The following is a 27,281-nucleotide window of genomic DNA, read 5'->3' on the forward strand; positions in this document are numbered from 1 at the left end:
TATAAAAGAACTAACCAATTTTATGTGTATCAAGTAAATTATAAGAGCATGAGGTCTCCATTAATCTCTGGGGACTCTTACTTCTAAGGGGAAGGTATATTTCAGATCAAAATGAAGAGAAGCAATTAGTAGACACTTATTCTAGATATTTCCTAGTCCCATGATACTAAATTTAAGTTAATCCCAGAACCTTTCTCAGGCTGCAGCCCCTCTCCCTGGTCTTCATGGAGGTAAAGCACTTCATTCTAAGGTCCGAATGCTTTGGCTTGAATTCTGGCTCTGCCTAGCTACATGATTTAGGAAAAATTGCTTAATGTCTCTGTGCTTTATTTTCAACTTTTGTAAGTGGACACAATAGTTGAAGCTAATTTGTAGAAATGGAATGAAAATTGAGACAATAATTGAAGCATATTTAGAGGAGTACTTCTGAAAATTAAGCATTTACATAACTGGTAACTAATATTGTTCACAAAATTGAACCTTGTTCTCCAAGATAAATGGCAGAGATATTTATAGAAAATTAAAAGATCTTTGGTCTTACAGAGACCCTGCATACAATAGAGGAAAAAGTAGGCCCAAATATTCATCATGTCAGATTAGGCCCTGACTTCCTTAACAAGACTCCTACAGAGCAAGAAATAAAATCAAGAATCAATAAATGGGATGGATTCAAACTTAAAACCTTCTTCTAAGCAAAAGAAACAATCAATGAGGTGAAGAGAGCCTAGATTTTGAGAGCAATTTTTTGCCACTTGTGTATCAGATAGAGCACTAATCTCTAGGATATATAAAGAACTCAAAAAACTTAACACCCCAAAAAATAAACAGTCCAATCAATAAATGGGGTAAGGAGCCGAACAGACACTTCTTAGATTTAAAATTGATCAACAAATATATGAAAAAATGTTCAATATCTCTAGTAATTAAAGAAATGCAAATCAAAGCTACTCTTAAGATTTCATCTCACACCAGTCAGAATGGTAGTTATCGAAAATACAAACAACATTAAGTGTTGGCAAGGATGTGGAGGGAAAGGCACATTCATACATCGCTGATGGGACTACAAATCAGCGCAACCAATCTGGAATGCAGTATGGAGAATACTTAGAAAACTTGGGATAGAACCACCATTTGACCCAGCTATACCACTCCTCAATCTATACCCAAAGGACTTAAAAGTAGCATACTATAATGATGCAGCCATATCAATGTTTATAGCAGCTCAATTCACAATAGCTAAATGGTGGAATCAATCTAGATGTCCTTCAATAAATGAATGGATAAAGAAACTGTGGTATATTTACACAATGAAATATTACTCAACATTAAAACAGAATAAACATTATGGCATTTTCAAGTAAACGGATGGAGTTGGAGAATATCATGCTAAGTGAAGTAAGGCAATCCCATACAACCAAAGGCCGAATGTTCTGATTAATTGAATGCTGATCCATAATGAGAAGGGGGGCATGAGAAGAATGAAGGGACTTTGATTGGGCAAAGGGGAGGGAAGGGAGGAGAGAGGCCATGGGGGCAGGAAAGGTGGTGGAATGAGATAGATATCATTACCTTAGGTATATGTATGACTGCACATATGGTGCAACACTACATCAAGTACAACCAGAAAAATGAAAAGTTGTGCTGTAATTGCATACAATGAATCAAAATGCATTCTGCTGTTGTATATATCTAATTAGAATTAATTAATAAATTAATTAATTTTTAAAAAAGATATTTGGTCTAAATCAATTGAGCTTTTTATCTTCAAAAGTGATTCTTCTCATCACATTCTTTATACTTCACACCTAAGTTTTCATTGCCACAAATGAAAAAAAAAAAAGGACCTTGGAAGTAAATCCAGTTATTAGTGAATCTGATTTAGAATGAACTTAACTTTTTCCCAGAACAAGATGAAAATCATTATAAAGCAATGGTAAATAAGAAAAAATTAAAACAATCAACTAAAAGATGTAAATAAGCACATTAGGAAATCAGAGATATTCTGATGCTTCATCAAATGATGCAAAACTAAAGCAGAAGTTGTTACCCAATTCCACCATTGTTCTAAAATAACTGAATACATATTTGGTATGTAGCCATCCAGAACCGAGGCTACATGCCTAGCTTCCCTCTGCTTGAATCTGACTGCCTGTCTAGGTTGTGGACTGTGTGTATATCACATGGCAGATACTGGAGATCATTTTTTAAAAGAAAACAGGCACAGACTTTTGATTCTGTCTTCTTTCATTCTTCTTCCACTTTCTGATTATGATAAAGATGGGGACAAGGGCACACCCAGGACCAGTGTGCCTGCTTGTGGCAATAGTGCAGCACACAGTTCTACACAACATATTAGGAAGACAGGCACTAAAACCTGGATGCAGCCAAGCTTCCTAACAATTGGGAAGCCTCATACCATCCCTGGACAGCTGGTCTTTAGATTTGGCTTATAAGAGAAATTGTATGAGTAAGCTGCTATTGATGTAAGCTGTGTATTGTGCAAAGCATCTAATTCTCATGTTTAGGAATGTCAGGTTGTCTCTTTCCACATCTGTATCAAAATGCAGTCACAAACAGAATTAAAGCAGTTCTGGAACTAGAAACATAATCATCATAATTTTTTTTTTTTTTGCATATGTACACATGGTCACCCAGGACCAAAGTGTTATAATCATGAGCATTGGTTACAGGTTTTTTTTTCCCTTTTGCTGGGGTTGGTGGGAGGGGTTCATATTATCCATATAAGGAATAAATAAAACATGAATCTTTGTCGTCACGCTTCCTTGAATTTTCCAAAAATTGTTAATGACCATGCACTACTTTCATAAGTACAAAAATATCAGCTTAAATGCAAAAAAAAAAAAAAGATGCAAGAGTTGAAAGCATAATTTGTCAAAAATGATTCTTAAGAATCAGTACATTTTCCCATGGGAACATGATCAACTTCTTAAGTACCTTCTTCCTGACCTTACAAGGCAGGCACTTCCTGCCTCTTCTCACTGCTCCTGGAGTGTTTCTGTCTGAGTGTTCCTCTCCTCTCATCTCAAATTCTGTGAACCTGGCCTAGTGCTAAAGATATCCTTGAATATCATTTTCTCATTAATATCTTCCTTTTAGTGGAAGCCATAGTTCTTTCTCTAAATCCCAGTATCAATTCCCACAGCATGAAATAATTTTTTTTCCACTATACCATAGTGAACATATTTCATATCTCCATGAATATTATAACATTCTCTGGAGCATGTAGTTCTTTCTACTTTGTCTTTATATTTATCTACTTGTTCATTTGTTCATTCACATGTTCACTTATCCAGTTCTCAACTCCTGACTGAATATCTCTTTATGACACGACAGATATTATACAAGACATAGGGGTATAAGAAAAAAAATAAAATAGGTTTTGTTCATTCAGAGAATGAGCTAACCATGAACAAGAGGCAACAGAGGGGCAATAAGTAAATTTTAAACAATAGAATCATTTCTATGGGAGAGAAATATATACAATGATTGGAAGGCAGAAGGCTTAATTCTTGAAGAAAGCCAGGGAGACTGCCACGGAAATAGAGATTCTTGAATTAATTGGTACAAGGGTTCATTGGCATTTTTCTGGCAGATGAGATGAGTGGGTGCATACTGGAGCAGGGCATGGACAGTATGAAGTCCATAATAGTGATGATCCATTGCAAGAAAAAGGAAAGTTTAGTTTTGTAGGCCTAAAGATACAAGATGCAAGGAGAGATCTGAGAGGGACTAGGAGCTTTAATGTCACATTCCACCCAGTACTTTGAATACAATATCGACTTAACAGATATTTGTTGACTATTGCAGTCATATTTAGTATATATTCTGCAGCAAGCCTTGTGGATTCTGCTCCACTGACTGAGCCTTATGAGATATGTTATGGTTTAGCAAATCAAACTAAGAGTTGCAACACACCTAATTATGGAACTTTTAAGGAAAATCATAGTTGACCAAATTAGGTTTATTACACTCCTCACTTTGAAAAGTGGATACTATATCAAAGGATCAAGGAAAGAGGTGATAGGCTCCACTGGGGAAGATACAATTTAATGGTGATCACAGAAAATATTTCACTGTTTTTTTTCCTTAAAAACCAAAGAAAAATTAATACCCTATGTTGTTATATTTGCTTATAGAAATGTAGAAATTAGTACATAAATGTATCTCTAAAAACCTTTTGCAAACTTTAAAGCACTGTAATAATATTATTGATTTTTTCAAGGGTATATTCGGAAAAATTAAAATACTATGTTCAACATAATTTTTTTTCCTAAATACCAAAGGAGTGTGGTAGATTTCTTTTTTCCTTCTTCTTCTTCTTTTTGGTTCTAAAGATTGAACCCAGGTATGCTTAACCATGGAGCAATATCCTTAGCCCTTTTTTAATTTTTTATTTAAGACATGGTCTCAAATAGTTGCTTAGGGCCTCACTAAAATGCTGAGACTGACCTAGCGTTGAACTTTCAATCCTCCCGCCTCAGCTTCCTGAGTCACTAGGACCATAGGTGCACACCACTATGCCCAGATTGATAAGATTCTTTATTCTTTTTTTTCTTTCTTTATTGATAGAGAAAAGGTCCTCATGTGTACTCTGATATTTTGTTCTCATCTGTTGCTTTATACACAGACCCTAGAGAATTAGCAAAGAGTGGAATTGTTTTCAACACACATATCAGGGTCCAAAAAATTAAAGAAGTTAGTTTCATACCTTCAATAGGTTTTGGTACAAAATGTGAAGAGGGCTTGGTTTTCTTCACTCTGTTTCCCTTCATAATTTGACCTTCTTTATTGAGTCCCAGAAACCATGCTCGGCCCGATTCTTGCTGGCGATACAGTGTGGAAGAATAAATCACATAGTAGTTTTCAAACACAGATTCCTTAAATTTGCATTCTGGGGTAAAAACATCCTACAGGGAAGGAAAAAAAAAAGAAATGTAAAAAAGAGAAAGGTTGAAAAATGAATCAGCAAATGCGAAATATACTCCACTCCACTTGGAATACAGGTCCTCTGTAAAGAACCGGAGAGAGGTGACTGCACATAATTTCAGGAGCATTAGTATAAATCTTTATTGTACAAAACCAAGAAACAAGATTTCCTTTCTAACCAATTTTTACTCCGGAGAAAACAACTGCTGAGCTGTGAGTCCCACATTGGGCCAGAATCACTAAAGACTGCAGCCAAGTCCAAACTCTGATAATAATGTTTTTTGCAAATTGAAGCACTTAGCCAGTCCTAATTTTAGTGACCCTTAGCATGTAAATAAAGTAGACTTTATCCCTGGATAAAGTAGACTTTATCCCTGGAAGTCAAAATTAAATGCAACCACAGCAAAAACAGGTACATGAAATGTTTTGAAGGGGACCACCATGCCTGTACAAGAATCTGTTCTACAGCCAAAGATTGTTCCATGAACTTAACAGGATGCTACCACTTTGTCCAATACAAATAATTTTCCCTGTAGCTTATTAATCAAAACCTCAGATACAAAAACCTCGGGAATAAGCAGTAGAAATAAGTACTACTATGTAATCATATATTTAACCCTGTGAGGAACTTTCCACAGCTGTATCATTTTATGTATTCACTAGCAAGATGTGAGTATCACAGTTTCTCTACATTCTCACCAGAACTTTTTAATAGTCATTTTTGTAAAGATGCAGTTAATGCATGATTTGATAATCCTACTTTTAGGTATATGCCTAAGGGAAATAAAACATGTCCACACAAAAAAATAAATATATTTTCATAGCATCATTATTCATACCGTGCAAACGACCCAATTAGCTCTTAACTGATGAATAGATAAAGAACACATGGTCCGGTCAACAATTTAATTTTATCCATCCACAAAAAGAAATGAATTATTGACTCATGACAATATGGAGAAACCTAGGAACATATGCTAAGTGGAAGAAGACAGACACAAGGGCCACACGTTGTTTGATTGCATTTAATATGAAATATCCAGAATATAAAATCCAGAGATGAAAAGAAATGGATGTCAAGGGCAAGGGGTGGCTGTGCAGATAAATGGGTAGTGACTGTTTTCTGGAGAGATGAAATTTTTCTGGGATTAGACAGTGGTGATGTTTTCAAAAATTTGTGAATATACTAAAAAACACTGAAATATATACTTTTAAATGTGGATTTTCGTGATATATGAATCATGTCTCAATAAAAAAGAAGAATTGGAGAAACAAGAGACTAGAGAAGGTGAGGGAAAACAGTGACAACATTGCATAGTTCTTATCTGGTAGCAGCACAGGACTTAACAATGAACCTGGGTGTTGGAAAATAGGCTCTTCTATGGCCTTGTCTCTGCATTGCTAGAACAGAGTTTAATCACTGCCAAATATAGGGATCGAAGTGATAAAGATTCAATTTACAAAATGTCCTACATTGTTTTGCATTACTGTAATGAAATACCTGAGATATGCTCACTTTAAAAGAAAAGTTTTAGAGACTAGAAGTTTAAACAGTGTAGCTATTGGATCTACTGACAGCCCCATGGCAGATACAGGGAATGAGAACATCAATGTGAGAAAGATTTCACCCCTCAAAACTCACAACCAGGGACAGACAGGGGTTCCAGCCCATTCTGGGGGCATGCTCCCAGTTGACCTCAGGAGCTCCCCCTATGCTGCACCTCTTAAAGGTCCCACTTTTTCCCAATATTGCTGCCCTGGGGATCAGATCTTCAACACATGAACTTTGGGGGGATACACTTAGAACAACCCAAAGATAAGATATAAGATATCCTATAAGTCTCAATTTTTCTTCTAAGATTAGGTTAAAAGATACAAAAAACAAATTAAAATTTGGTGCAGATTTTACTAGTTTTCTTTAAAAAACAAATTGATCAAAATAATCCCAAACCTTTTATTTCTAAGTCTAGCCTTATACTAGTAAACATTATATTATCCTTAGACGCTAAGAGACCTGGAACATTCAAAGAATAAGTTCTGTGTATAAGATTTCAAACCTCACAATAGGAGGTGGGAAAATATATGAGGCAAAGAATTTTGTATAAATGTATATATTGTCATATAGGTAGGAGTGATATAACCTACTTCTAACATACATCACTGAAATATGAAATTTGTAAATTTAGATACAGATGTTAAAGCTGCTTAGAGATGATTCAATGTGCTGCTTTTATTTAACAAGGTAACTGAAGCCTGTGATAATGAAATAATTGACCCAAGGATCACACAAAGTTAGAGGTAGATCAGGACACTTAGCCAGAACAATGGTCTCCTGGCTGCTGGCTCAGTAAACTTCCCACAGAACTATGCATTGTTTCCTAATGCAAAGCCAAGCCTGTCCTTGATGTGGGACTGTTAATGGGGCAAACCTTACTCATTATCATAGGAAACTTTGTCAGCCACGCATAATTACTCTGTTGTCATTTACATATGAGAAAAATAACATTTTCATTTAATAAATAATGAACTCCTAGGTTTCTATTCCACTTTGTAATTGTTTAACACTCCCTCCTGAAAACAGCAAAAGTCCAGGATATTGTAAAAGAACTGAAGTCCTGGGGTCTGAGCCAGGAATAGCATTATAGAAAATGGGAAATCATATACAAAATATTCAGAGCCTATGAACAGACACTTCTCAGAATATGATAAACAATCAACAAATATATGAAAAAATGCTCATCATCTCTAGCAATTAGAGAAATGCAAATCAAAACCACTCTAAGATTTCATCTTACTCCAGTCAGAATGGCAGCTATTATGAATACAAGCAACAATAAGTGTTGGCGAGGATGCGGGGAAAAAGGTACACTCATACACTGCTGGTGAGACTGCAAATTGGTGCAGCCAATATGGAAAGCAGTTTGGAGATTCCTTGAAAAACTTGGAATAGAACCACCATTTGACCCAGGTATCCCTCTCCTCACTCTATACACAAAGGACTTAACAGCACACTACAAGGACACAGCCACATCAATGTTAATAGCAGCACAATTCACAATAGCTAAACTGTGGAACCAACCTAGATGCCCTTCAATAGATTAATGGATTAAAAAATGTTGCATATATACACAATGGAATATTAATTCAGCAGTGAAAGAGAAAAAAAAATCATGGCATTTGCAGGTAAATGGATGGAGTTAGAGAAGATAATGCTAAGTGAATCAAATGCCAAATGTTTTCTCTGGTATAAGGAGACTGATTCATAGTGGGATAGGGAGGGGGAGCATGGGGAGGAATAGATGAACTCTAGATAGGGCAGAGTGGTGGGAAGGCAAGGGAGGGGGAATAGGGTTAGAAATGATGGTGGAATGAGATGGACATCATTATCCAAAGTACATGTATGATGACTCAAATTGGTGTGAATATACTTTGTATACAACCAGAGATATGAACAACTGTGCTCTATATGTATAATAAGAATGGTAATGCATTCTGCTGTCATATGTAAATAAAAATAAATAAATAAAATCAACAAAGGAAAAAAAAATTCAGATCCTAATTGGAAATGAAAATTTAAGTGGAATATCCCATTTAATGTTATTCCAAAGGAGGTATATGAAGAATTAGGATTTAGGAATAAGGCAAATATTAACACCCGACCAGGGCAGGACATGCAGGAAAATATGGCAGGAGGTTAGTGCAAGCACTTCTGTGGGCACAGGCAGCATCCTTGAAAACGAGCAGGCAAATCTTAAGGGTACAGAGCTACCTTTGAGAGTGATTCTTAGTGCAACCATTACCATTTATTAGCAATTTCAATTTCAGTATGAAGCTGGACATCAAAGAATTTACACTGTTTGTTATTATCACATTTTTATATAATGAGTTCTGAGCCCTAGAGTTGGAGCAAGAAAATCAATCAAGGTTTGCTTCTGACACCATACACATCAGTTGTGGGGTTTAAGTAAGTGACTGAAACTCTAATTTTCACATTTTTCAACTGTAAAATGAGTGATTTTAAGGAAAAAAATAGTTGATCTGTATAGAAGCAGTTCATAAATTTTTAGGTTTTACAAAATTCCTAAATTATTATTGCTGTTCAGTTTTCTTCTTAGAGTAAAAAACACAATCATGTAAAAAGACCATTATTTCTGTGCCTTTGTTACACTTGCTACTATCTGTTCCAGAACCAGAAACCTCCCCCTTAACTGTTGCTAAAACAAGTGCACATATAAGCATGTTTTTTAATGAGTTATCTAAAGCTTTAGGCAAAGACATGGGTCATCACATACATTCAGAAGGTGTTCCGTGGGTTGAGTGTTTAGAATGGCAACAAATCTAATGCATAATGGAGACAGGCAGAAGTGGAGTCACAGGTGGTCAAATCCTAGGCCACCTTTACCAGGTGCATACGATAAAAACAGAGTAAAGAGAACAGTATACTAAGGAGGAATTTTTTCCTTTTGAAAAGTCACCCTGCAACTCATGAGTTTTGTTTATCTTTATCACCCTGGGCTCCCAATTCAATGCAGGCATTATACCAAGGTTTATAGAAATACTTGATGAAACAGAATCAAGCCCACATGTATATTATTTATGTACACGTGGTAAAAGCTAGGCTTATTTTTCCCCAAAATTAATTTTGATCTTCCCATTGTTCAAACTTAAGCAGACCTTAAATCCAGGGAAATATGAATGTTTTAGAAGTGTTCTGAATTTTTGAATACTTATACTTTTCTTTGTGCAATCTTTACACAACTGGGGTTTTGGTGCAGCATTTTACAAACCATTATATGAATGGTCCTTTTCACATTCTGAACACCTTTCCACTCCAGCCATGCCCTCTAAAGTAAAGAACTTCTGCCTATTTCAATCCAGATGATGAAGAAATGCTGTAGCACTAAGCCCCAAGTGGTCACTCTGGACACCTTCCATTGTGTCCCTATCCATCCTTTCCAAAGCACTATTAAAGTCTCCTTGACCCACAATGTTGATCCACACTCCATTTTGACCCTCGCCCACACTGAATCTTTTCCTGACTCTCCTCTCTACACAAGGACAACAGAGATCCTACATAGCTTCTGGTTTCTCAAAGTCTCTAGTAGGACAGACCAACTGTGCTGGTACTGCCCTTCCAGCACCCATTTATATGGAGTACTCATTAATATATAAACACCATGAAGAACAAAGAGACAGAAATTTAGAGATATTAATGAATATGGATTAAATATTGTGTTTTTCAGGATTAACTACACTGCCAACAATATTTACATCACATGACAACTACCTGCTAAGGCTCTAGTTCCTAACCAACCCCCAATTCAACTGCACTCTCAATGTTCTCCTTACATCTCTACCAAATAGGAATGAGACAAATGTTCTTCCCAGTCACTTCAGATTTAGTGAGCCCTCCTTCCTTCAATTTCTCCTAATATTTGGTATTTCTGTCTTGTATCTTGATGGGAATTTTTTTCTCCCACCATAGACACTGTGAATTTTGGTTCACAGGAAAATATTCTTCATTCACACTTTTTATGAAGCTTGGCACCTTCAGCACTCATTTTATTCTTGTTGAAATAAACAATGAGAATGTTAGAAGTCACAGAAACAGCAAAGATTATGTGATAAGACAGAAGTGATTGACAGGACTGACTTAGTTTCTTTGGCTGTATAATCTTGAACATGTCATTTAATGGTGATAAAAATCTTTGATTTCTTATCTAGAAAGTAGGGACAATAATTCTAATATTAAAAACGTGGTAAAGATTAAGTAAAATGCTAAGTCTTACTTCCCAAAATGTTTGTCCTTCTTTCAAAATCAAGTTTTTCCTACATAATTCACTAAGAGATTTGAAGTATGAGAATTTTAATACCAATAATCATAATCACTTCATAGGTTCTAAGTAGGTTAAGTTTTTTAAGATGAAAATATAACACTTGTAAATGATATCATTTATTCATGAAAGATATGTTTTCCATTCCCTCACCAACTTATACATTCTATTTATCTTTTTATATTCTAGAGCATTATTCAAGGTCCAAGAGTAATTGTTTTATTTACTAATAGTGCATGTAAAACTAACCATTTTCGTGCTTCTATAATAATATTTATATCAAGACTTTATTTATGTCTGGAAAAACCATTCAGACACTCTAAATTTCTGGCTTAGTATTCACTGACAATTTTCTGAATCTTGGCAAACCAGTTAACCTTTTGAATCTCCAATTCCTTAGATGTACTCTGAAAGTATGTTTACTACAGACTCAGGGTAAAGATCAAATTACATAACACCTGTGAAAGCTCTTTAATGGCTACAAAGAATATGCAATCGTTGGAGATTTATTTATTTTACATGGAATACTTAAACATTATGACTTTAACAGATGACATCTGCTTGGAGTAAAATATTTGAAAGGTAAAGAATGCCTTGTGGTTCAGTTACAACTACTTTTGCTCCCCTAGTTTTACTTGTAAAACATACACTTTCCAACTTGGGTAGGGGTACAGGATTTGAATAGCCCTGGAGAATGAGTAGAGTTAAAATGGTACAATCACAACCTAGCTGCATCCTGGTCTTTGCAGATCCCCATTTTCTCCTCCCTGCTCTGGCTGTGATGATCCCTGGGATGAATGTGTAATGAAAGAATGAGCACACCAACAAGCACTGATCCCTTTGTTGTAGTTCAAAGGTAACAAACACATTTCATTCCAAATCCTTTAGACTCGATATCTCTTGTTCTTGGAAACCTCTGCAATCTATTTCATCCAGTCACTGCCTAAATGTGACTACCTCAGAGAGGCCTCCCACCTTGCCCACCTTTCATAAGCAAGCATTATTTTGCTTTGTTTTGTTTTGCTGGGGATTGAACCCAGGACCTTGTGCATACTAGGCTGACACCCTACCAACTGAGCTACATCCCCAACCAATCAGCAGGCATTTTCTCCAGTCACTTTCTAAACTTTTACCTTTCTTCCCCCCGCCTTCATAATTCAATATTGCCTGACATTTTAGGACACAGAAACATGTTTAAGATTCATAAAGGCAGAATCCATGATCATAATATTTCACTCTTATTCTCAGATCTTGGAATTTAAAAAAAAAAAAAAAAACTGTGAAGAGAACGTCGTGAGGCCTGGAAGCCTGGAATTATACTCTGTGCATCTCTTACGTTGTGTTCAAATCTGGAAAGACACTTTTCTTCTTAGGTTTTCAATTTCTCCAAAATGTAAGATAGCCTTTTGTGGAATTAGGCAATCTCCAATATACCTTTTGTCTTAAATCTCCTATAGATCTGCCATTCATGTTAAATAATTAAAGAAGTTCTTGAGATTAAGGATTCCATATCAAGTATTGTTATTTCAAAAACAATTGTACAATCGAAATGGAAGTAATATATTATTGAAAAAGCAAAAAAAGAAAAAGGTAATCAGAGAAAACAGACATTACTATCAACTGTGTAATTATGGCTAATGATTCTATGGTAAAAATTGCTGATTTTTTTCGGGTACAAATAGCTCTCTGATTTTGATTTATTTTCTTTTTCTGATTAAAACCCCCAATATACACTCATCTGTTGTTTTCTGTTTTGTTATTGTTTTTGTTTGTTGAGACCTGGTCTTTCTATTTATCAGGCCAACGTTGAATTTATAGGCTTATGTGAATCTCCCTAATCAGCCTCCCAATAGCTGGGACTAAGGACATGATTGCCACCATGCCCAGCTATTCACTGTTTTTATTGCATAACCATCTTCCCTGTTTTCTGTGCAATCTTGTTTACTGACTGGGTTGTGTTAAGGAAGAGAAAATAAATAAATACTTGCTGATTCTTGCAAAACCACTTACATTCAGTAACTCCAAAGTAGAGATTTCCTTTGGTTTTTAACCTTTGAATATTTGGCTGTGAAGTTTCTGGTTTACTAACTTCATTAATGGCCTTTAGATGCACAGAACTTGAAAATCCTAGGTATATTAACAGCAGCTTTGTTAACTGTGTTGTCAGACATGATGATACTAAATCAAGTGAGAGAACTATTGTTTTCCATCCTGACAAGAGGCAAAGAAAATGCTAAATTACATTATCTCAAATGAATGATTTTTTTAAAAAAACTGTGGTTGTTTGGCTAGAACAAGTCTAATTTTGTAACTCAAAAAAAAAATCTCTGCAGATATGGAAACCTTTGTCTATACACTTTAGAGATAATTTTTACTGGAAAATTACTGAGAGCTAATTCCTCTAAAAATAAAGGTTCTTTGTTAACACACTCTTTGCAGTATCTGACAAGGCAGCAAGGTAAATTTATATCATCAAAAAATAATGCAACCTGTGGTTCCTGGAAATTAATTTTGGAGGCTTTTTGACCTTGGGCAAGTTACTCAGCTTCTATAAAACTCAGCTTAATCCTCTGTAGGTTAAAGCTACTCATGCCTTCATTGTAAGGTTGTGATTATTAAATGAGACAAGGATGGTATATTAGGTATGTTATTTAATTTACTCTTGGTTACAATCTTTAGGGAATAACTGTTATAACAAATGAGAGTGGGTTAGCTTCAGCTGCAGGCTGAGAAACAGCACTTTACTTGTGTCCTGAGCAAGTCTTACTTGTTGACAAGCTAATCAGGGTCACCTTGCTTCCGTCTCAATTTGGCCATCTATTTATAGACCACACAGAGAAATCTGATCATTCCTCTTTTTCTGGAATCATGTTGTTGCCATCAATCAGAGATGAATGATGTGATTGTCAGGTTCTTATCACATGCTAAAAAAAGCATTATATACTACATGGATGCTTGATTTAGCCTCTAGCAAGAAGCCTGCAAGTATGTAAGGTGGGGTGGGAAATAGGAGAATGCATATGGGTAAAGGGAGATGTCCTTACCACTCACTGTTATCATCAAAATTATTTCCATGAGGCTGCAGTTGCAGCTCAGTGGTGGAGTGCTTGCCTAGCACAGGTGAGGCACTGGGTTAGATCCAGAGCATGACATAAAAATAAATAAATAAAATAAAGGTACTGTGTCCATCTACAACTAAAAAATATTTTTAAAAATTATTTCCAGAATTTTCCATGTTTTAGAAGCAATGTATCCACAGCAGAGATTGGCGGAACCATGAAATTCTCCATGGAAAATACTGTTAGTTCTTATGAAAGGAGCATGTTCACAACACGTAACCAGGGTGCCACTAATTAAATATGAATACCAGGGCAAGTAGGTTGAATGTTCCCAACACATTCATGAAAGCCGGTGAGTGCTCTGGGCCCTCAGCCTATGATTTTTTTTCCTAGAAGAAGGACGAAAGTAAGAACATTGTCTAATTCCCACACTTCAGTTTAAACATTACTCTGTACTTTGGAAAGTTATTTTGATACCCTAAAGAATCCCCAAAGTATCAACTAAGACAAAAACAGTTATTATATGAAATATCCCAATTTTTAAAACTCTAATGGTGAATTTCCATGAAATCAGGAAATCTGATACCTAACATACCTAACATACCTAACATAATTTCCTGACCTAAAAATACTTATAAAACCGGGCAAAATATGTAAGGCAGTAGTTTTCAGGCACATGTTGACTGAAACTGTAGGTATTGATGTTTGAGACAGAGAGAAAAAAATACATGAACAGAATACTATTTTAACCCTAGGTCTGTACAAGGGACACTTTCCAACTCTGCAATATGTGAAAAGATGAAACGGAAATATAACATTGTGGTTTTGCTAGATATGGGAAGTTGGATTCGGAGTTTGGGACTTTAATTTGCCAAGTAAAGTGTGAGAGATATGGTAGAATGGGGGGCAAGAGACTGGGAATTTCCTGAAGATTATGGGCTTTGGATGGATGGCACATCCTCAGGATTGGATTCCTCAAGGCCTACCAGAAACCAGTTGCATTCTGCTGGACTGAGAGTTGGAGGGAGATAGATATCTGAAGTTATGCAGGACTGGAAGAAAGAAGAAAATCTGGGAAGCACTTTGTACATGCTTCAGAAAAGCCACAGTTTAGGACTGATGACCACCTACCAAGTGAGCCTGCCCTCATCCAGAAAAGACAGAACCCAAATAGTTAAGTCCTAAACACACACATACACATGCACACAGATACAGACACAACACACAGTGTGACAAGATCTAGAGAATTTGTTTGTTATTTATCAAAATTCAAGAACAAACCAGATACCCTTTATCAGCAAATAATGCAATGTGCTATACAATATACAAAGCAAATGTATTCCTAATGCACAATAAAAAATCATAAAACAAGGTGCAAGCAGGATGATGGGATCCATAATCAGTCAATTTTTCTGGTGTGGTGGTGCTTGCCTGTATTACCAGATACTCTGAAGGCTGAGATGGGAAGATCAGTCGAGCCCAGGACTTTGAGACCAAGTTGGTTAGGGTGTAGATATGAGGTGTCCCCAAAACTCAGGTGTGGGACAATGCAAAAGGGATGAAAGGTGAAATGATTGGGTTATGACAATATTAAACTAATCAGTGCATTAATCCACTGATAAGAATTAACTGGGTAGTAACTGTAGGCAGGTAGGGTGTGGCTAGAGGAGATGGATCACTCAGGCTGAGCCTGTGGGGTATAAATATTGTCCCCCATGAGCTGAGCGTACTATCTTCTCACTGCTTCTTGGTGGCCATGTTCTGAGCTGCTTTCCTCCTTCATGCCCTTCTGCCATGATGTCCTGGCTCACCTACACCCTGAATAACAGAGTTGGCTGTCTATGGACTAGGATCTCTGAAATTGTCGGCACTAAAAAATCTTGGTTTTTGATCTTTTTTAAAAACCAGCCGAGGTAACTTCTCTTATTTTGTCTTCAAGTTCATCAGTGCTTGCTTTCATTTGAGAGTCTACAGTCTGCCATTAAGTAACTCTAAGGACATATTCATAGTAGCTATTTGAAAATTCTGGCCTGCTAATTTTTTCATCTGGGCCATCTTATAGTCTTTTCTATTGACTGCCTAAATGACTTATTATGTGTTTTGTTTGTTTTGTTTTAGGATGAGGTATTGTAGTCAGGTTTTTCACTGCTGTGACCAAAAGACCTGCTGAGAACAACATAGAGGAATAAAGATTAGTAGTCAACAATATTAAATATTCTACATAAATAACAAAGAACAAAAGTAGGAAAACATGTTAATGAATAAAAGTTAAAAATTACCAATATGGTGACAAAACTTTCTACAGATTCAGACCAAAGAAACTTAGCCAACTCCAAGCAGGATGAGAATCCCCAAATTACACAAAGCCATACTATAACCATAGATAAAGGGAAAAAATACATGCAAAAACATAGATAAGAAAAAAATATTAATAAAGCAGAGAAGGAGAAAAAATTCTTTAGCAAATACAGGTAAACAACAGGGACTAGAAGATAAAGGAATAAGTCAGTAAAAGCCAAAAGATAAAGCAAATCAATTCACAATTCTATAGTCAGTGAATACATCTTTCAAATTGGTATAATAAAGTGAAACCATTTTCAGATAAACAAAATGAGTGAATTATCTTCTAGCAGTCTTACACTATATGAAGGATTTCATTAATGCTGAAGGAAAATTATACTAGGTGGAAAGGAATGAATAGCATTGGAAATTATAAATATGTTAATAAATATATGAGATTTTTCCTTTAGTTTTAAAGCCAAAATAATAACATTGCGTTGAGAGGGCTATAATTCAAAAACATATAATATGTATGACATTTCAGGAACAAAAATTAGAACAAAAAATATTAATATGATACAAAAGAGTACTTAGAAGTCAATGTAGGAATTAAAATGGAAGACTCAAAAGTATTCGCTAAACAAAAAGAAGTAAGAAGGGAAATGGAAGAATAAAGATCAATAAGAAAGATGGAAAACAAATAGCAAGATGGTACATAGAAACCATATGAGGCATGACATTCAGTACAAATACTGTGAATATTCTAATTAAAAAGCAGAGCCTGTCAGAGTGAGTAAAAATGCAGAACTCAGTAATTTCCTATTGTTAAGTAATATTCTTAAGTCTCATATAGATTGAAATAAAAGTCTGAATAATATATACTCATATAAACAGTAAGTATTAGAGAGGAGAGATGACTATGACTATACTCATGTCAGACAAAACATACTTTAAGACAGAGTATTACCAGAGATACAAGGGAACATGTCACAATGGTCACATGCTAACCCATCAGGACCTAGATATCCCAATCCCACGTACAAATGTGCCAAATGATAGTACTTCAAAGTACATGAAGCAAAAAGTGACAAAACTAAGATAAGAAACATGGCTAATGATTTTAATACTCCTTTCTCAGCTGTTCCTTGAACACATAGCAAAAATCAGTAAGGATAGAGAAAATCTGAACACTATGAAAAACTTGACTTAATTAATGCCATAGAGCACTGTACCAAACACATGCAGAATAAATGTCCTTTTTCAGTGTATATGGAACATTCACCAAGATATATTCTGGCCCATATAAAAACACAGAAGACTGAATTCTTTACACAGTATGTTTTCTCACAACAAAAATCTTTGGCTATTTGGAAATTAAACAATAGATTTAGAGCCCGTTGGTCAAGAAATAAATCATGAGAAATGTTTAAAATAGAACTTAATAATAACAAAAAACAGAATACCAAAATTTCTGGGGTGTCACTAAAGTACTGCTAGTAGAAAGTAGGAGTAAATCCTCACATTACCTGTTCATACACTTTGACTCACTGCTAGGAATTTGACCTACAGCTATAGTAGCACATGTACAGAATGGAGTATGTTCAAGATTATATTTGTGGTATTGATGCTTACAAAACGAAAATACTGAAAACAATCCGAGTATTCTTCAGTATGGGACTGATTAAAGAAATCCCAGTGTTTCCACATATAGAATATTACATAGCTCTGAAAGACAATATAACAACTTTTTCTGTATTGCTCTTGAAAGACCCCAAGACATACTATAGAAAGGTCTCCAAAGCATAAATTTGGAAATATTTCTACATTCCGTTGTTTTATTGAATGCACACATGCATACAATGCCATACACTGCAAGCATGTATATATTATACATGCTACCATTTTTGTTAAATCTAACATGTATACACAAATGCACAAAACGTGTTTGTATTATGTCTGGAAAAATCTCTTGAAGGATACAAAAGAAACAGGTAATAGTATTTGCCTCCTAGGAAGCAATCTGGCTGATTGAAGAAAAGAGTTATAAGAAATAGACTCCTTTTCTTCTATGCATCTATATTACCACTTCAAACAACAAACTAAGGGGGGGGAAACTGTGGATCAGAATGATTTATGCTTTAGCTAAATATGACCTTCAGACCTCTAGTATGGAGTATGATTACTAAAATAGGTTTAGTAAATACAAAATGTAGACTCTGAAGGTGAAATTTGCTTGCCCAGGCTCACACAACAAGCAGAGAAACCACATGACTACAAGGATATTCCATAAGGTCACCTGATTCCATGTAAAGAAACGGCACATTCTTGTGAAAAATTACTGAAGGGAGATCAATGAAGATCTTAAGTAAGCAACCCCTCGAAAGATGAATGAAGGAAGGAATGAGGCTAAACCTGTTTTCTCTCCCTGTCCTTTATATCCTGATGGTTAGATTGGGAATAAATTTACACCACAGTATGATAAACATATATTAAAAATCATAGCCAGGCACAGTGGCACATGCCTATAATCCCAGTGGCTCAGGAAGCTGAGGCAGGAGGATTGTGAGTTCAAAGCCAGCCTCAGCAAAAGCGGGGCGCTAAGCAACTCAGTGAGACACTGTCTCTAAATAAAATACAAAATTGTGCTGGGGATTTGGCTCAGTAGTTGAGTGCCTCTGAGTTCAATCTCTAGTACCAAAAAAAAAAAAAAAAAAAAAAAAAGAAAAAAAGAAAGAGCCAACCAAACCAAAACATCCTAATTTGAGTTTTATGTGCTTCATTGTTTAAATTTTCCATGACTTGGATCAATCTCAGTACCCAGTGAACCCCAAAATTTCTCCTCTAGTGCTACCTGAATTTATAACAAAAGCTGGAGTGAACATTGTAAGCTTCCCAAGACAGTGACAATTCACTTATGCAAATCTAATGAAGTTTTTTTTTTTTTTTGGGGGGGGTGATATGACATTTTAGGCTTGGCATGTAACTATGTCCACTAAATAGAAAAGACTCCAGAATTTGGTTGTGTTACTTGCTTTGCTCGTTAGGTTTAAATTACACTTCCATTTAAACATAGTCTTCCTGGAAGTGACTGCAATGCTCAGTGACTGAAACAGCTCTCAGTGAGGGACTGCTATAATGGTCAATGGATGAGAAATGTGGGCTGGGATGCGCTAGGACTGCAGAGCACCCGTGATGCAGGATGGCTGTGATGTTGCCATGAGGTGTAGTAGACACCACAAATCCTTTTTATTAATCTGGAGGGAAGGTAAGATATTTTTTAAAAATAGCAAAGCAAAGGAATCCGGGAAAAGTGCAGGGAACCAGCAGGTGAGAAGAGACCAAGATCTGACATTATATCCCTAGGAGTGCAATAAACCCACATCTCACAGGTGTGTTCTACTCAGGCTCAATCAAGCCTGCGTGCACTGTCACACCAGCCACTTCATTTCAACAGCCTAAAGAGTAATCTGCCAGATAAACAGTTCTGATGGAACTGAAAAGCTAGAGCTGTTTTATTTTGTTTTTGTTTTTGTTTTATCTTTGCTGCAATGCTTCTTGCTGAAATGATGAGTCCTCTATCAGGAATTAAAAATAAACATGTTCACCATGAAAGAGGAATGGAAGAGAGAGGGGCTTGGTTTGCTTTATGCTTTTTCTCTGAAGTCCTGGATTATGGAATATCATTTACCTCTGTTGTGTTTGGACATGCTATCGTTCAGAGACAGCAATCACAAGCACACTTGTTTAATTTCATAAAATGTACTAAAACGTCTAGAAGTGCTTAAGTTCTGTCCTTCAAGTGACCATCGTATCCATAAAATTTAGGTCTGCAAGTAATGTCTGAGTCTCCATTTCACAGATGATGAAAGCAAGGCTAAGCAGTGGGGAGAATGGACCCAGTCATGATCAGGGAGCTAGGTAATAGCAGAGTCAGGATTCAAATGCAGTCCCTAGTCCAGGGATTTTTTTTCCATATTATTCCATCATGGAAGCTTTGGTTATGATTTATGCCCTTTCACAGATTAAGAAAAGCTGTCCAAAATAGGCTTGTACTTACAATTCTGCATATTTTCCATTAATTAAATAACTGACCATACACTTCAATTAATATAATTGCTGTTGTCAGTTTTTTTATTACAGTGAACACACTTTGTTTTAAGTCATTTTGGTTATAGGAAGTGAGTAATTTGCTCTTATGATTCCATAAATTAATCATTAGTAATGTAACTAGAAACACAAGGAAAAAAGGGATAATTCTTTTTTTACATAAACAAGGTAAAAACAGAGTAAGCTTGATGGATGGTCTTAATTGCAGATGATGAATGGAGAAGACACTGAATTCTTCAAAATGGAACTGGCATTTGTGAACAGAGAAAATACTGAATGAAAGAACAGGGCCAGATCCATCCAACTGTGAAATTTAGTCATACTACAACCCAATGTCTATTAATATACATTATGAATTTGATTTACTTGTGACTCAGGACTTGTGACTTGATCCTAGAGTAACTTTCTCTAGCAAATTTTAAGTTGGCAAGTCTCTTACTTAAAGCCTGTACAGGGTCCTTCTCAGACCCTATAAAAATGGTAGATGGATGAAATGATTCTCCAACAATGAACATTTTATCTACCTATTTTCCCTTTCATATAGATTTTGTTTACAAATATATAAAACATTCAGACCTGTATGGATAATTCACATTCTGTTTCTCTTCTTCAGGTTGCAAAATCACCTACTATATATGCAACCATATTAAAAGGTTATTTGATATTCACCTTCAGTCTCTCACAGATGATTATAAGTTAGATATGTGTTTTGTTCATTGTTGCTGCTGCTGGGCTTTTACAGGTGGCACAGACCTATACTGCAAATACAAATCTCACTTATTCTAAAACACCTACTTCAAATTCCACTCCCTTCATTCAGTCTTCTCTGATCCTGTCATGTGAAGATCATCTCTTCCTCTTCTGATCTCCACAACAACCATGTACCTGTGACTCTACTGAAAAAAATATCACTTTATATTATATACTGTGTGTATTGTGTGTGTATATGTATGTGTGTGTATATATACAATTATATAATATAATATATATATATATATATATATATATATATATATATATATATATATATTTTTTTTTTTTTTTTTTTTGCAATTATGACCTTATTGAGTAAAACTTATGTGAGGTCAGGGTCTTTCTCTTATTTCTCCTTGAATCCTGCATAGCGAGACAGAGTAAACGGGTGAATTGGGCCTGCTACAATGGCTGGCATAGCCTTGGTAAGGGCTCATCAGTTGATACGAATAACTCTCAGAGTTATGCTTCTTTTGAATCAATGCAGCAAACAAAGTTTAGAATTTAGCCTATTTTCATTTTCTTTATTCTTACTTCAAGTTTTTTTTAATGGAAACTTAAAAGTTATAGCTTTTAGGTATAAATAGTTTATAGTCTAAAAAAATAATCTTTTTTTTTTTGTTTAAAAAACATTTACTCATTGGTGAAAGAGAAAGAAATTAAAAAAAAAAAATAGAAACAGAAGTGCATTTTTTCTATAGCCTTACAGTATCAGAAAAACAAGTGTGAGTCAACATCCTTTTCACATTCCATGTCAGCTTACAGAAGATAATAACTTCATGTTGGGTGTCTAGAAGAGATACTATTTCTTCTTGAATTGAGGACCAATTACATAGAAATACCAATATATTTTAAGTTGGTAAAGTCATTAATATGTGTTGTATTAGCATACAAATGGTATTCTGGGCCTTAAAGAATACAGGGAGAATACTAATGCTTCCTTTCTGATATGAACACTTGGAGAATTACATGTGAATCATTTAACGCTAACACCATTGTTTTGATATGCCAAAATGTCAGGTTTTTGTCTGTATATCCCATCTCTTTGCATAAAGAGGTATTTAAGTGCTATTTGATAAATATTCACTGAAATGGACTGGACTTGTTCCTATTTATGGTTCTGAACATAGTAAGAAGACTAGTCATTTCATTTTTAAAAACTTCATTCCAATAAGGCCATTTTTTGGAAAACAAAAAATGAAGAAACAATTTCTCTTCAGATCATTGACTACAAAAACTATCAGTTCAGTTTATTTTAAATTTCATTTTGTTCAATTCTATTTTATGAAAGGGAAATTATCTGGGCTTATTTCCTGTTTTAATTTTCATTCCCTCTATTAAAATATAAAATATTGTTTTAGCAGTTTCAAAAACAATATGAATGGTGTCTCCTCTTCTGTTAATCTTAAGTTCTTTTATCTACCTATGACTCCATTTTCAGAGTTTGGTGTTCATACATTGGTAAACAACTAGGATTTAATTTTGATACCCCTGAAATGTGACAACCTACACAAAGATAGGCTTTGTTCTTTTCAGATGTTTTGTAGCTTGGGATTTTAAAACGTATTTTTTAAAAAATAAAAATAAAAAATAAAACGTAATTTTTCCTTAGTATTTTCAGGATCACTAGCAATGGTACCAAAAAGAATCATGGAATTTTTCTAAACTGGACTCCATCGTATTATAGAAGGGAAAACTAACCTCCATGCTGATTCTGTTCTCTTAATTTGAAGCCAAGTGGCAAAGTGTCACCGTATCTTACCAATTTAGCTTGTGTTCAGTATGAATAGACTCTGACCATTTTCCCTAATAGAATCAGCATGCAAATTTCTAGCATTCAACTTTTGAAAAGCTGTATTTAAAACTACTGTGTGGGAGAGAAGAACAATATGTGAAGGAGATATTATGCTAGACTCTGCAAGTTTTAGTTTCTGACACATATAGTCAGATATTTTTGAGCAAGTCAAAAGCTTATATAGTAGGTCTTGTAATTTCTCATAAATAGATCAATGAAACTGCAAACAAGCATATGTACATATGCCTGTATTCTACACTTCCATATATTTTTATATGGAAGTTGGCAATAGATAGGCCAGCCACTCTAAGAATAGAAAGTTCACAAAATAGTATGTTTGGCATTTAATTGGTAGTCATTGAAATAATTATATAATTCAGGTAAATGTCTGACATGTAAATTCTTCCCATGTTCTATTTATTTAATGGTATAGAAATTGATAAACAGCCCTTGAGTTTGAAGAGTTTAAACAATTATGAGACATAAGATGGAGTGATAAAGTTTCCTTCTTGATTTGGGACTAGGATCAAAAAGGGGGTGTATTCGATCCTTAAAGAATGTGTAAAATCTTAGCAAGTAGAAAATGAGGAAAGAAAAGAGAAAAAAAGAGGGCAAAAACATAGAAAAGGAAAAGGAAGGTTGGCTAGTCTCATCAGCATTAAGGATGTCTCTGTGGTTATGATGTCAAGGAAATGAAGAGCATCAGAGGCCTGAAAAAGGGGCTGGAAATGGGAAGGCCAGTGGGGCTTGGAAAGCATAGAGATGTTCCTATTCTAGTTCCCAGCATTTGGGAGGCATTCCTATGAGGCTGAGAGCCAGGGAAGTTTCCTGAGGGCATTGATTTATCCATATAATAGATTATTACCCAGTAATAAACATTTTAATAAGTGAATAATCATGTGATTCTAAAGTTCAGAGTCACTAGTGAGGTAGCCTGGCCTACGAGGTGGTCCAATGACAGGAATTCTGAGCACACAGCTTTCATGCTCTGAGCTCCATATTACCCAGAACATTTAAGAGAACATTATTCTGAACTTTCTAAAGGTTGGTGTGAGACTATTGTCGGAAATATGCACATGTTCCTGTCTTTCAAATTTAAGTTGTTTTTCCAAGGTGACACTTAACCTCCCAAGAGAGATGCTGCCACTAGATGGAGTGGTAGTGACTTGGTTTCTAAGGGCTTCAGTTGATATCACCAAGAAAGGGAGAGTTATGGGCCCCATAATTTCTGTTTCTATTTCATTTTATTTTTTCTTTCTGCAATGTAGTGCCCAGTTAAGAATTGAGCTTCGCAAATAAGCCCTTGGAAATAATTGCATGACACATGATACTTGGATTAAAATACATTTTCTGGGGAGTAGAAAGAAACAGGAAAACTCAAGTCTTTGATATCAAGTACTGGGTTTTACTTTTACCTTTGCTATTTGTTAGTTGGGTGAAAACCAGTTAAGTTTCTTCATTCCTCTATTCCATCACATTTAAAACACGAATCATCATGCTTACTTCACATATTGCCAGACAATAAATAAATCCATGTGGTACACTGTGCTTTGAAAAGAACATTGCTAACCATCCATCTAGAACCCACTAATTATGATTAATTTAACCCCAACAGTTTCTTCAAGTTCATAACATTTCACAAAGAAATATCACCTACAAATTCTCATTAAAAATTTGAAGTTCAGATAATATTGTATATTCATTCCACCTCAATTAGCAGGAACTTTATTACCTATGCTTCCCTACTAGCACTTGGGCTTACAACCAGGATTTAGGAGAGATTCACCTAGGACTTTGCTGCATTAATATCCAAGAAGCCCCTGGAAGATTTTTTTACTCAAACTATCAGCCTGCAGGTTTTGTGAGTCTTGATGTCATGAAATCTCCTGCCCTGTTAGGGCTGTCTAAAAACTGCTTTTTGATTCTCCTTGATTTCTCTGTTTGACTTTCTACTTCACTTCCCACACTTTGAGGGATCAATAGAGAAAGAAAACATGTATTAGATAATCTCTATAGGAGCTAACCTTCTCTTCTGTCACAATAGGCATATTTTTCAGTTCCAGAGTGAGAGAGAAATTTGACCTATCAAAAGAGGAATGATCAAACCATTGAATTCATTCATTTGTCTATGAGTTGGATTTAAAAATGTAAATTTAACCAGCCTCTCTCCTCTCTCTGCCCTCTGAATTATGGGCTGAATTGTGTCTCCACTCCCAATCAAAAAAAATTATTTTTAAAACCTAACCCTCAACACCTGAGAATGTGACTATATTTGGAAATAGGGCCTATGATTAAATTAAAATGAGGCTGTTAGAGTAATCCAATCTGACTGATGTCCTTAGAAGAAAAGGAAATGTGGACATGCTGAAGCATGGGGGTGCTCATGTACGAAGGCAGGACCCTATGGAGAGGCAGCCAGAGGGTGGCCTTCTGCAAGCCAAGGGGAGAGAACTCTGAGAAAGCCAGCCCTGCTAGTACCTTAATTTGGACTTCCAAGATCTCCAGAACTGTTGGAAAGTAAGTTCCTGTTGTTTAAACCAGTTGGTCTGTAGTCCTTTGTGAAGGCAGGAAGTAGGGTTATGTGGAGGTCTTTTGTGTTTGAAAGTCAGGAGTAAGTGGGGAGCAGGGGAAGACTACGAAACACAGGTCAAGGAGAGAGAAGAGGGGAGGGGAGGGGAGGGGAGGGGAGGGGGGATAGTAGAGGATAGGAAAGGCAGCAGAATACAACAGACACTAGTATGGCAATATGTAAATCAATGGATGTGTAACTGATGTGATTCTGCAATCTGTATATGGGGTAAAAATGGGAGCTCATAACCCACTTGAATCAAATTGTGAAATATGATATATCAAGAACTATGTAATGTTTTGAACAGCCAACAATAAAAAATTAAAAAAAAAAAGGATGACCTTCCCTCTTTTCTTTTGAATATGAACAAGGACAAGTTGAATAAAAGCATGGAAATACTTGGGGTATGTACATAGTTTATGAGAGTTAAGGAAAAGAGTTACTTTTTTTAAAAAAAAAGTCTTGAGAAAGATGAAGAAGCTATTTGAAATTATGTTGGTTGGACTTCGCATTTTAAGCCATAGTTTTCTCCAGGATCAAATACAATGGTCAAATTTTTATAGCTATTACACAAATAATATACCTTCCAAAATGAACAAAGGAACAAATGTGACTTTTATAATGTTGTAAATGGTATAAAGTTTTATGTTTCAAAAATTCCCATATGCATCAAGAACTATTTCAAAGAGCAAGTGATTAATAGTGATTAATTCATTGAAAATATTTTTGAAGCACCTACATTTTATTTATATATATATACATATATAATATACTTTATATATATATTTATATAGATTTTATATTTATATTTATATATAATATATACATTATATACATATATTTTAGTTGTATGCAGAAGGACATATCTTTTTTAAAAATTTTTATGTAGTGCTGAGGATAGAACCCAGTGCCTCACATGTGCAAGGCAAATGTTCTACTGCTGAGCCATAACCCCAGCCCTGAAGTACCTACATTTTAGAAGAAAATTTAACTATTTAACAGAACTATAATACTATTTTCACACAAATCAACTTTATACTAATTACTAGAACCTGACAAACTCTAACCCCAACTCTCAATTTAAGATAATCTTCATAAATTCTAGGAGCTCTAGTATCTCCATATGAAAACCATTAGAATACAAATACGATAATGTTAGTAAAGTGCAGAATTGTAAAGTACCATTCTTTCTGCAAAGGATTATCATTTATATGCCTTTGAAGAAAAAAAATTATGACCTTTTCCAAGGAAAATTAATTTCTGCACATCTCTTTAGGCTATTATAAGAGGGAGCCCAAAGAGAAAGTGATAATATGCCTTATGTAACTGGAAAGGATGTAGTAATGACACTCAGGTAATTTTTTTTTTTCCTGGAGGAACATCTTTTCCATCAATAGTTGCAATACTTATGACATAATGTAGACAAATATTTTCATAAGTAAAACAAAAACATTCTATGGAAACAGTAGAAAATCAGTGGTGGCCTGGAGCTAGGGGGAGGGTAGGATGAACAGGCAGAGAACAGGGTGTGTAGGGCAGTGGAAATATTGTGTATGATTCTATAATGGTAGAAGAATGTCATGATATATTTACCCAAACCCAAAATATGTACAATATCAGGAGTGAATCCTAAAGTAAGCTGTGGATTTGGGGTGATAAAGATGTGTCAGATACGTAGAGACATCAATCAATTATAGCTGATGTGCCATAGGAGGGGGAAGGCAATGAGGGAGGCTATGATTTTCTGGGCAAGGAATGGTTTGAGAACTCTCTGTACCTTTCTGTCAATTTCTCTGTGAATCTAAAACTGTAATAAAATAAATCCCTTTAAAATTAATAAATCTCTAAATGAATAGCAGTGATACAGAGAAATATACCAACCACAGGGTGGGTAAAGTTTCTAGAGAAAGTAAGACAATTATATTGAATAATGTTTA

The 27,281-nt window shown here is 35.3% G+C and overlaps 1 protein-coding gene across 2 annotated transcripts in view; it reads right to left on the minus strand.

Annotated features, from left to right (window-relative positions):
* The window catches only part of Fgf12 (fibroblast growth factor 12), a 504,207-nt gene that overhangs the window by 8,686 nt on the left and 468,240 nt on the right, over positions 1-27,281 (minus strand). For both annotated transcript variants that reach the window (XM_027936105.3, XM_027936103.3), the window contains one exon: positions 4,730-4,928. In XM_027936105.3, coding sequence (XP_027791906.1) covers positions 4,730-4,928 — 199 coding nt within the window. The remainder of the gene's footprint in view (positions 1-4,729; positions 4,929-27,281) is intronic.

The sequence above is a fragment of the Marmota flaviventris genome, chromosome 8 (genome assembly GCF_047511675.1).
Source record: "Marmota flaviventris isolate mMarFla1 chromosome 8, mMarFla1.hap1, whole genome shotgun sequence".
Lineage (NCBI taxonomy): Eukaryota > Metazoa > Chordata > Mammalia > Rodentia > Sciuridae > Marmota > Marmota flaviventris.